General features: G+C 45.2%; 1 protein-coding gene across 2 annotated transcripts in view; it reads left to right on the forward strand.

Annotated features, from left to right (window-relative positions):
• The first annotated feature begins 1,322 nt into the window (after positions 1 to 1,322).
• The window catches only part of TSPAN5 (tetraspanin 5), a 157,551-nt gene continuing 146,317 nt past the window's right edge, over positions 1,323 to 12,556 (forward strand). For both annotated transcript variants that reach the window (XM_008707185.2, XM_040625025.1), the window contains exon 1: positions 1,323 to 1,817. In XM_008707185.2, coding sequence (XP_008705407.1) covers positions 1,737 to 1,817 — 81 coding nt within the window. In that variant the 5' untranslated portion in view covers positions 1,323 to 1,736. The remainder of the gene's footprint in view (positions 1,818 to 12,556) is intronic.

Raw genomic sequence — 12,556 nt, forward strand, 5'->3', positions numbered from 1 at the left:
TATCACCTGGGGAGCTTAGGAAACACGCAGATTTCTGTGCCCAGTACCAGGTTACAGGGATGGTGCTGGAAAATTTTCCTGATCTCAACTCTCTAGCTTTCTGAAGCCTGGAAAAAAAAACAACAACAAACAAACAACAGAACAAACTCCCCATAGACATTTACACACAGTTCTGAGCTGTGCATTCCTCTTCCGTGAAATACTGGAACGTGCTCTCCAGCATACCGAAGTGCCCCGGGAGGAGGTCGGACGTGCAACCAATGCGCACACCTTCTCAGGTAGCCCTCTCAAATAATTTGTTTCCAGCCACTCGTTCCATCCTCCCCCAGAGGTCAAAGCTTAATGGTGTATGATCTATAATACTAATTCCGATTTCCCAGAAGACTTCCTGGAACTTCCTCTGAATTGCTTCTTAGAGTTAGGAACCAGTCAAGGTCTTCCGCACTGTTCCGTCTCGGGGGGCATTTGCTGTCCGGGTTTGTTACCGCAACAGACCCTAGGACGAGGATCCTATCCAGGCCGGGACTCCTTTGAACTCTCTCTCCTTCCTTGTCCGCATTTCTGGGATGAAGCTCGTTTTTCCGGCAGGTGGGGAGTTGGGTTGCAGCCACGCTTTGGATTCTGGAGTCGTTCCTTTGCAACCCTCCCAATCGGCTCCCTCCATTTCCCGTCTCTTTTTTTCCTCCCCCTTCCCCAACACCCTACCTTCCCCCTTTGCTCCCAGCAAAGTCTACGACCCCTTTCCGCTCCGGCTCAGGGGCCCCGCGTCTTTCTCTTGCAACACTATCCCGTGGTGGAGGAGGGGGCGTGAGCGCGGTTACACCCGGAAGGGGGCTCGGCTGGGGTGTGGGGGGGGGGAAGGCTCGCGGGATCCGCGCTCACCCAGCCCTCTCTCCCCGGAGCGACCCTCTCCCCCGCGTCCCTCCAGATGCTGTCTGCCGCAGCGGGTGGTGGGGAGGGACCCTCTGCTCATCAATCCCGGTCACTCCGGCCGGCTGCTGCTCCCAATCCGCGTGCTCCCCGGGTGCTCTTCCTCTTCCCTTCCGCCTGTCATCCTCCCCACCTACCCTGCTGCAGCGCTCGGGGGTCGGCGGTGCTCCCGCCTGGTCGGAGAAGGGGCGGGGAGAAAGGCAGCGGGAGGAGCGGAGAGCGGCGGCAGGAGGAGGCGGTGCGGCTACGTGGTACCGCGGCCGCCCGGGAGCTCCCGAGCCTGTGCGCGCGCGCGCCTCACCGAAGCTCCGGCGGCGGGCGGCGGGCGGCGGGCGGAGCTGCGGGCGGAGGAGCAGCGCGCCGAGCGGGCGGAGCGAGCAGCGGGCGGAGCGAGGGTGGGAGGGCGCGCGCGAGCCGGCGGGCGGGCGAGCGAGTAGCGTCTCCACCAGCGTCTGCCGCGGCCGCGTTTGCCCGAAGCTCGGACAGACGGACAGATTGCCTGGCGGACAGACGCGGGCTCTCGCCTTGGGCTCGGGGCCAGCTTCGGCGAGGCTCGGGGCTTGCAGCGCGCGGCTTCTCCGCCCGCTCATCGCCACCCCGGCTCCGGCGGCCTCGACGCGCAAGGGGCTGGAGGTGCGGGAGCCGCTCTCCGCCAGTCGGTCCCCGCGCGGCTCAGCCCCGGCCGCCGCGCCGCGGCCCGGAGCTGCGTCCCCGATCCCCTGCTCCCCTCCGGGCTGCTCTGAGCAACGGTGCTCCGGAGCTCCAAACTCGGGCTGCCGGGGCAAGTGTCTTCATGAACCCAGAGGATGTCCGGGAAGCACTACAAGGGTCCTGAAGTCAGTTGTTGCATCAAATATTTCATATTTGGCTTCAATGTCATATTTTGGGTAAGTTGGAGCGCTTCTGGGATTTCAACTATTGTGGCCGATGGATCCGCGACGATTTCCCCCCACGTTGCTTGCTGCTTTTACTTTTCGCAGCCCCTCGGGCGCTTGCCCGAGCTTGGAGAGGCATTTGCCTTCCGCCTTTCTAGCTAGCGCGTTGGAGAGAGAAACATTTAATCCTTTCCAGGAGTGGGAAGAGGTAAAAGAAAAACCGAAGCGGAAAGGGGGCACCCAGGCCTTGGGGTGGCTTTTTAAGGGACGAATAGCAGGGATGCAGATGAAAGAAAGGGCTCGGCAGTTTGAGAAATGAGCAACCACACGAATTAGATTTGCTCCCGGTGGGATATGGATGTTGGGCAGAGCGTGGTGTCATAATAGGGATGGCTAATCGGGTAGAGCCGACCCTGAGGTCCACCTTCTAACAAGGACCTGATTGGACGAGGGCTTGGCTCCGTGTTGCCGCGGCTGGTCTGTGCCATGCTCAGCGTGTATCTTCTTGCACCATCTCGGGCTTTGTGTAGGATGCAGATGCGGTGGTATATGGTTCTGTAATGTACACGTAAATAACGCTTCCTGCGAGCTCTTCCCCAGCAGCTGGAAAGCGCTCTTTTGCATAATGGACTGGCCAGTGGGCGTGTGGGGTGGAGGGTTTTATTTCCATGTGTATATTATTGTCAGGATAATAACAAGTCACCATCAACATGTTTCAATGTGTTCGTGCCTCACAGCCTCCTTTTCTAAGGAGTGACAGAGCGGGCCGTTTTTGGGAAACCTTGGAGCAATGCAAAGCGAATGTGTGAGACATGTTTTATTGGGGGTACGGAGAGAGCAAATGCTTGAACGCAAGATTCAAACCACGCTCTGGCTTTGCTGGCACCACAATGTGCTGGACACCTATTGTAATTAGGCTGGGATGCCTACTCTTTTGTTTTGTTTGGATTCTTTTCCTTGATCTCACAAACGTGTTCAGCAACCAGACAAAGAGTTCACTAGGGCAAGGGGAAAAGGTTGGTTCAAACACTGTGTTATTCCTACCCCCCCATCCCATCCCATCCCCTTCCTTAATGGGCACCTCCCCCCCTCCCCCCGTGGAAAGTAAAGATGGTGGCTGTCTGGGGGTGTTCTCCAAGTTGCTATTCAGTGTAGGTTCGGTATGAGATAAACAATCGTCCAACGGTGGGATCAGTAATAATCGACAGCAGCGGAAACACAGGGTGTGTTTATTTTGATTCTCCTTTAATTTTAACCATTTCCTGCAAACATATACATCTATGAGAATAGTTACCAATACAGCTTTTTATAAATTTTTTCCCTATACACATTTACCAAGCTGTTTTAATTTTTTCCCCTATTTTCTGTTCAAGCTTGTGTTGGTTTGCATGTTTTGCAAGGAAAATGGAAAGATTTGGAGACCACTTTCTGTGTCAGCATGTCATCTGTCCTCAAGACTCTGAAACAGAATAGGGGGGAGGTAGAGAACATGCATCAGTATTATATCTAATCATTCACAGGCAGGGTTTTTTTTTTTTTTTTTTTTGGTCAGAGATTGTACCTGATTCCTGTGAGTGGTCACCCCCTCCCTGCAGTCAAACACTGCTACAATTATAGGAAGAAGAAATTATTTTCTTTCCTTGCTTCTCTTTTTTCACCTTTGCTGGAAATGTTGAAAAGTAGTGGGGAGTCACATTTTTGAGTGAGGTGTTTTCATTTTATTGGAACTTGAAACTTTGTGACTTGGGGAGTTGGGGACTACTGACCTGGACTGGACTTTGTTGAGGTGGTGAGCCCGGGCCTCTTGGTTCTACTAGAACACTTCCAAGAGTTGCACATTTCAGCTACCAGGCAACAAAAAGCACCCAGGGGCTTTCTATGCAGTTTCATAGCAGGAGGTGGAAAAGAAGTAAAGGGATTTGGGCCTGTTTCCCTGACAGTTTGGTGTAATTTTGTACAGTGTACAGAGGAAAATTTAGTATTTTCTGTGGATTAGGTTGTGGCACAGCCATTAGAATTGTGGAGAGCGTTAAAGAATTGTGGAATGCTTGCGGAGAGAGTTCTGGAATAGAGCTGCATCTTGTCTGATTTTGAAGGTCTTCATCTCTTGCGGGGAGTTTTATGGGAAGCCTGAAAGGAGACCTAGGCTGTGGAACTAAACAAGCTGCCCCAGGTAGAATTGTTAAGTAGAAGCCTTCGTTCCAAGGCCCTTCTCTTACTCTGCTTTCTACATGCCTTCTCCCTCCTCTATGCCTAATGCTTTCCACCTTGATGCCCCCCATACCTTTCCTGTCCTGCTGTATGCTTCAAAATCACCCCATATTTAAATCTCCCAGTTTATCAGTACCATGGTTTTTAGTCATGATCAGCAGGAAGGTAACCATGACATTAGATTAAAGTAATTCAGACTAAGGTGTTAGTGACTAAAGAGCTGGGGTCAGTAACTTGGCAGCCTGCTTCTATCAAGTTGCACGTCTCTGCCTAATACAGAGTCACCATCCTGCCAGTTCCTGCCAGAAACAGCAGACTCAATGCTACTCTTACACAGTTACAAAGAAGAGATTGGTAACAGAGAGCATGGTTTCCTAATCTTACATTGTCACACCGTGAGATGCTAGAAGAGATTTGAAATACATTGAGGACCCTTGGATGTACAGTTCCGGCAAAATAAAATTGAACATATGGTAGCACCAGCACTGCGAGTTTTGGTTCTCTTGCTAATGAGTAGTTTGACTCATTGCTAGTCAGTTAACTTCCCTGGGCCTCAGTTTCTCAGCTTTTAAAATGAAGGAGTTGGACGAGTTGTAAGGTTCTTTCTAGTTCTGACAGAGGAAGTGTCTGTCGAGTTCCAACAGACTAGGGAAGAAAAATGCAAGACATAGGCACTATGTATAATGAAAATAGTGTATATTGCAACACTTGCTAAATTATAGACTTTTTCTGTTACTGAGGCTTGTCTGAAGATCAATTTCATTTTTTTCGTCAAAGATCTTTTCATAAAACACGCGCGTGCGCGCACACACACACACACACACCCCACATCTTTCCCNNNNCTTTCCCTAATTTCTTCTTGGCTTGTTCACTTATTGGTATAGTATGCGTTCTTCCCTGTCCCCACTGTGAATCTCAAATGTAGTCCTGTGAGTCATTAAATATATTTTTATTATTAGAGTTACAGTTTTGTGTGTAAAATATGAATCCTTTTACATAACAGTTGTAAGTGATATTCTGAGTAACAAAGTCAACATCTTGTACAGATTCCTTTCTCATTAGTTATCACAGGGTGGTGGGGGAAAATCTCATTTTCCCTATTTAATATTGGAAGAACTCAAGCCAGAAGGGAATTGATTTTATCGAGGGTGTCACCATACTGGGACATTTCTTGGAAAACCCTTAGGCTGCTTTGAGGTGGGTGAGGGAGAGAAAGGGAGTTTTGTTTTAAAGTCACTTCTTTTAGGTCCTGAACCCCCACATCCCATCACCCACCATTAATAGATGTTTTGTTCCGGACTCTTTCGGATTTTGGTTCTAAGTCTTTAACTGTTCGTAGGCAAGTAAATTGACCTGATCCTGGTGTTGATCTGTTGCTGTGTAACAATCAACCCTGACCCTTAGCGGTTTAAAACAGAACTTTCTTACTATATCTCAGTTACGAGATTTGACCAGGCTTCTCTGGGCAATTGCACTTGGGGTTTCTTGGGCAGTGCAGTGAGATGTGGCTGGAGCTGGAGTTGTCTGGGGTAGGATGCCCCAGGTGACGTACTCACATGACTGGCAGTTGATGCTTAGAGCTCAGCCAGGGCTGTTGGTCAGAGCCACCTATATGTGGCTTCTTCCTGTCTCTGAGACTTGAAGAAGGTTCCAGCCAGTTAGGCTACACCCAGAACTGGCCCAGTGTCACTTACGAAGTTCCACCTTTTGATGGACAAATGTCAAGGTCATGTGGGTTGCGGCCATATTTGAAACATACATTCTGCTGCACTAGCCATAATTTCTTGTTTATAAAGGAAGGATAACATTATCTAATGGAATTGTAGTTTCAAGGATTCAGTGAGATAACATATTACCCAGTACAGTGTCTCAATAATTAACAAACGGTGACTATCATTGTTCTTGCCTCTAGACTTTATACTGCTTCCATCCTGTACTGTAGAACTTCTAGAATACTTTAGCCTGGTACTTTGGCATCATTACTACCAGATAATCATAATACCCTTAAGGAGATGAGGCAAGTGGATTCAGTAAATTTAATTGTCACTTATTAGAAAAAAGCCCCATGGATCATTGGAAAACTTGAATGACTTGGGAAAACAAAGAATGTTTTGGGAAAAGGAATTCGTTTTTCTCTTCTTCTCCCAGTACAACGATTACAATAGCCTTGGATACTTGAGGCCAAATTTCTCTTTGATGTGCTTTCAAATATTACATTGTGTCTTTAAGTGGAGGTTTATCCTGGGTTGATGGTAGAATGTTGTATCTAATTTGTTTCCACAGGGCTCAAATTCAGAGAGGAGAGAGATTTAGGGAATCTTGGCGGTGTGGGGGGGGGGTGGGCATCAAGTAGGAAGCCTTATCTTATGATTCACTATAAATTGAAGATGTTCTGGAATGACGATACATCAGCAGTTTATAAGTCATAATTTTTGTTTTAATTTGCTAGACATCTGTTAGCTTCGATGGCAACCATATGGGAGTCTAAATTGCCTTTTGAATTACAGGGAGATGGTAGGAAGAAGGCTAAATATGGTTATGAAAGTGTCATGTGGGAAAAGTGTAAGAAAGGTGTAGAGACCTCAGTGGGGAAAATAATTGAATACTGGACTTGCTTGGTCTGGCCGCTCACACTTGGGTCAGTGAGAAGACACTGAAGTATTCACACTTGATGATATGCTGGAAGACTGAAATGAAGCCAAGAGGGGAAAGCTGGAAAACCAAATGATGTTCCGCCCACCATCAAATTGCCAAAATGAGCTCATTTAGATGGAGTGCTCTGTCTTAATATGTCCACAACAATAGTCCTGGCAAAAGGTGAAAGCAGCCTGTATTTTAACAAAGCTTTGTAATTATGATCTCCTTCTTCTAAGCATCTCAACATGTCTTACAAGCATATTGTGACATCTTCGTGACAGATGAAAAAAGTGGAGCACAGAGATGTGGGGTGACTTTTGAGCTGTTGAAGAACATGTCAGGGTTCACTTTTGGAATATTAAGTTTCCTCTAGTAACGATAGCCCTAGCTTCTCCTTTGAAACTTATTTTAGAAGATGCTTTTAATTTTAAAATAAAGCGTCAAGTAAGTCACTTACATCTGTTCATAATTGAAAAGTGATAAAGTTTTTGCATATGCCTCAATTAACACCACCCACTAGCACAAAGAGTTAGGATGAAATGTTAAAGAATATGATTGTATGATAAACTATGTGTAGTCTATTGAAAATTTGTAAATGAAAATTGGATTATTAAAGACAAAGACAATGGAATATTGAAGACACACGCTTCTTTCCATATGTAACGCTGATGACTGTCTTATATTTCTGACTTCTGACTCATTAGACTTCACTCGATTATAATAGCCTCAACTGCAGGGACTGTCTTTCCATCGTTTTCGTAAGCCCAAGGTCTAGCACATTGTCTGAGACATAGTAGGTGTTTAATAGATATTTGTTGAATGAATGAATTACAAAATCGTTGGAAAGTACCTAGGCGTCATCTCCTCTAACTTCCTATTTAGTGAAACATTTTCTCTGTGACGTCCTGCCAATCTGTTTAAGCATGGATTTGTTTTGGGACCACATTTCATTTGTCCTCCAAGTTGATGTAATCTGTTCTCTGTAACTTCCATCCTCCTAATTTACTGTTGTTGATTTTTAATTTTTATTTTGAAACCGTCTCAAACACAGAAAAATTGCATGTGGTATAACTTGTTTTTATCGTGAGTCACTTGAGGAAAAGTTGCCAGGGTGGTGGCTGTCACGCCAACACTTTAATGTATATTTCCTGTAAACTAGGATATTCTCCTAGATAGCCACCGTACAGCCATCAAAGCCAGGAGATTACCACTGATATGTTACCATCATCGAATCCTTGGACCTCTTTGAAGTTTCCCAGATGTTCCAATCATGTCTTGTAAAGAATCCAGTACAGAACACACATTATATTTAGTTATCTCCTTCAGTCCTTCTCTGTCAAGATCTTGATACATTTGAAGATTGTAAGCCAGTTATTTTATATAATGTTCCTCAATTTGGGTTTGTCTTCCATTTTTTCATTCTTAGATTCAGGCTGTGCATCTTTGGCAGGAAAATTACAGAAATGGTGCTACATTCATCTCATTGCGTACCCATCAGATGGCACTGATTTCTGTTTGTCCTATTACTGATGATGGTCACTTGCTTAAAGTGTTGTCTGCCCAGCTGCTCTGCTCTTTCCTTTTGTAATTTGTACATATTGTGTGACAGGTTACTTTGAAACAATGTAAATAGCCCAGTCCTTATCAAATTTTCGATCTATTTACCAGTAAGAACTTATTGTTTCTTTTTTCCCCCCTCAGGGTGTTTTAGTTAAGCTGTTGTTCTCCTTTCTTGAATGTTGTAGTTGGTCCCGGGTTTGGTGGTCAGTGATGGTCTTTTCATGCTGCCACCTGTGCCCGTTAACTCCCATCATTCTTTGAGTACTTCTTTGCTTTCTGGTGGAACAAGATGTTCCAAGGTCATCTTGTAATGTACTGGTGTGATCTGTTGTATCAGCCAGTTCTCCAAGGAGCCCTGGTTCCTTTGAGTGGCAAATGGTATTTAGAAGCCAAGATCTGGTTGCTAAGTGTGCTCAGGGCTGTGAGGGTATCACCGTCTCTGGGAACTCTCAGTGGACAGAACTATGGAATATGTGTGTGTATATACGTATATGTGCATATACATACATTACATATGCATTTCTTTTTTTTTTTAAAGATTTTATTTATTTATTTGACAGAGGGAGACAGCCAGCGAGAGAGGGAACACAAGCAGGGGGAGTGGGAGAGGAAGAAGCAGGCTCCTGGTGGGGGAGCCTGATGTGGGGCTCGATCCCAGAACGCCGGGATCACGCCCTGAGCCGAAGGCAGACGCTTAATGACCTACATGTGCATTTCTGTATTTATTTATATTTTGAAACCATGAGTTCAGTGATAACTTCAAATCCCTATTTGATACCACAGGGTTTATTCTAAGTTTTTCCTTTTCTATATTTAGAAATACCTTCTTTGACAGTGAGATTCCTGGCTCCCATTATTTTTAACAATTTAGTTATTTGATAAAGTCTCCTTATATGTAGCCAGTCTTCCACAGCTGCTCCTGTCCCTCATATGGTTTCCCAACTTACCTGCTGATGTTGCAACACGAATGCCACAACCCCACACCCCAGTACAAACACCTTCTCACTGTGCTCGGACTCTGATACCCTGCTCTGGGCTTCCACATCCCTTCCCATACCTGTCCTTGTACAAAGGCCCACCTTGCTTGTCCCCACTAATGGCTTTAGGATAGAATTTTTCAGGAAGGAGAAGGGGAAGGCCCTAGGTAACAAAACAAGACTTATCTCCCTTCTCCGTGGTCCTTCATTATTTAAAAAAGGGTATTATGTCATTCCTAAACCTTCTGTTTTTCATCTCTAAAAGCTCTTCGTTCCTTCATGTATTCTTCACGTACGATTTCCAGATTGTTCTTTGCCCTGGTGGTAATACTCTGCCTATGGTCCCATTTGGACACATTTTCGTTACTGTAGCAACCACAACGGAACACATTCTTCACACACCCTTTCACTCAGCCAGAGAGCAGTGGGCTGTTACCATTGAACTTCCTCTTAAGTGTCTAGGCCATGCTGAACCTAGAGGTAGAAGCCTCTGCTACCGCCTGGATTTGTCTTTGAGTAGGTTACTGTCACAGATTATTTCTTCAGTTGCTTATCTAAAATATGGGGAAATAATTCAACATCTCACAGAGTTGTTATCCAGTATTAAATGAGAGCATGCATGTGCTTCGAAAAGGTAAATCTCTCCATACAAATAGGAGTTATTAACTTAAGCTAAACTGCACAGGCTTCTCCTGGCAGCCAGAGAACATTGCTGGCTCAAAGTGAATCTTCAGTGAAATGAAACCTTGGCTTCTTTTTAGGTGAACTTCTGTTAAACCCATCTCCCTAGGCTCAGTGCTAATCAGAAGCCCTAAACCTCCAGTTGATTATTTGAATTTAGATTTTGTACTATTTATTTATCCCGTTTACATGTCTTATTCTGGCCCAGTGGTTTTTAAATGTGCTACCAGCAGCCCCAGGCTTCCTTGAAGTGTGCCCGGGGCCTCATTGGCAGGATCTGTGACCTGTCTTCCCTCCTGAGGACTGAGCCAGTAGGTTTAATATTTTGGGATATCATGAAGGATTTGGCTTGAAGAAAAGGGGTCCGCTGCTCAAACAGACTATTTGAAAACAACCATTCTAGCCTTCAGGTGTTTTTGAATCTTGATGGTCAAGGCATGTTTTAACAAAGTTATTCCTTGTATAGGTCCTTCTCCTATGCGTGAATCTCTTTATGCCCAGGAAGTCCCTCTCACTAACTAGAGTGACTTCTGTAAGAGGAGTTGATATTTTACCCCTTTATAGATGTGGCAGCATAATTGTAAGTGGTTAGGAAATTTTAGTCTTCCCACCAGGGGATCTGATTCAGTAGGTCCTGGATGGGGCCCTGGTGGTGTGTGTGTTTCTTTGTTGTTTTGTTTTTTGTTTTTGTTTTTGTTTCGTGTTTTTAAATCCCTGCAGATGATTCTGATGCCCAGCTGATTTTGAGAAGCTCTGGTTTGTTGTTCTTGGCAAGATGTGGCATCTCTTCCCTTGCTGTCTGGAGGGGACACCTGGGGGAGCTGGGAGTGGGTAGTGTAGTGCTATGACCAGAGTGACTGATTTCATCAGCACATGAAGCTCGTGTTCATTGCCGATGAGAAAAATATAATGTGGCCTTATTTTATCCTTCATGGAATTTTTTATTAATCCAAAAATGCCAGCTTATTTTTAAATCTGAAAGTCCTAGAAACAAAATGAGAAAATCTCTGCTAAACAGAACCTCTTGTGCTGCAATTAGTATGCTAAAAATTAGCATCGTATAGAGAGAGAAGCTAGTTATTTACTCGATAGGAACAATGAAGAAATAGACATTCTGTTCTTTTGCCCTTGCTGTCCTGCACACTTCAGGGCAGGGGACTGGGTCTAACCCAGATGCCACATAGTGACCTGTCTCTCCTTCAGAAATCAGCCTCCCTGGCCAAGGTGCTCTTCCTTCCAGCCTCCCTTTCTTGGGGCATTCTCCTGTGTCCCTGGCCCTGAGTACCCTCATTTGGGGGTGGGGGAGGAAGAGAATTGCTTTCTGTATCTCTGTGGCAGCTTCATTGACTTCACCCGTGTCATGCCGTGGCAGGGACATTTCTTCTCTCATACCCAAATATGCAGCACTCTCCCAAAAAGCTGACAGTAAAGCAACGCCGGATACCCAAACCTGATATTTGCCAGTTTACTCTAGAAAGAAAAGGTTGAATGTAGAATATTCAGAGTGTGCATAATGAATTGTCCCATTATTTTGAGTCCTTCTTTTCCCCTACCCCCTTTTAAAAAATTACGCATTTAATTATGGCGAGTCTCCTAAAGTGGAAGTCTTTTGAAAGAAATAAAATTTGGAAATAAAATTTAAGTTATTTCGGTGACATGTTTTACTGGGGCAGAGTTATCACACCAGTCCTAAAAAGTAGGACAAACAAAATAAATAAATAAACAAAGGACCCAGAGTGGCATACGAGCTCTGTGGTTAGCAAGGTATAATTTTTTTAAAGATATTTATTTATTTTAGAGAGAGAGAAAAGGAGAGAGAGAGAGAGAGAGAGAGAGAGAGAGCACAAGTGGGAGGGGCAGAGGGAGAGAGATAATCTCAGGCCGACTCCATGCTGAGCATGGAGCCCAATGCGGGGCTCGATCCCGGGACCCTGACTTCACAACCTGAGCCAAAACCAAGAGTCGACGTGTAACTAACTGCACCACCCAGGTGCCCTGCAAGGTGTAATTTTTAAGTAATGTAATCAGCAGCCTCAATAACAAAGTAGTTTTTGGAAGTGGATGGCAAAACACTTTGGCTCCCCTCACTGAAAAGACAAAAGGATGCTCTGTACCTCTTCCAGCTACTATTTACCATTTAGATAACTATTCTAAGAGATAGGGCTCTTTTTACTTGTTGAAAATTTTTTCTAAGTTATACTTGGCACTAAGTCTTGAATTTCTAAAAATCTGGAGGGAACAGCTGGTGCTCTAATAAATATTCAGGCCAGCTATTTTAATGCTTTGTACTTCATTAAGTAGTCCTAATAAAAGGGGAATACTTGACTTAAGCATTTCTCAAAGTATAATGTTTTGCTTCCAACAAAAATTTCCCCCAGCTCTTAATATTCCCCCCAAGCAGCCTTAAAATGTAATTCTGCCAAGTAAGTAGTTCTAATCACTGTTGAAGCATTTAATGCCACAAGTTCGTTCTCCTGTTTTGAGGTATAGTCAGTCCTGTGAAAATAGCCTAGCCCTCTCACTGATGGAGACTCCATCAGTTAATTTAGAAATTTAGAATTTAGAACAAGTCTTTATATGTGTCCGTATTAGAGTGTGATGATGAAGGTGCATCCTGACGCGGGCGTTCTCGCGACGCGGGCGTTCTCGCGACGCGGGCGTTCTCGCGACGCGGGCGTTCTCGCG

Source organism: Ursus maritimus, unplaced genomic scaffold (genome assembly GCF_017311325.1).
Source record: "Ursus maritimus isolate PB19 unplaced genomic scaffold, ASM1731132v1 scaffold_8, whole genome shotgun sequence".
Lineage (NCBI taxonomy): Eukaryota > Metazoa > Chordata > Mammalia > Carnivora > Ursidae > Ursus > Ursus maritimus.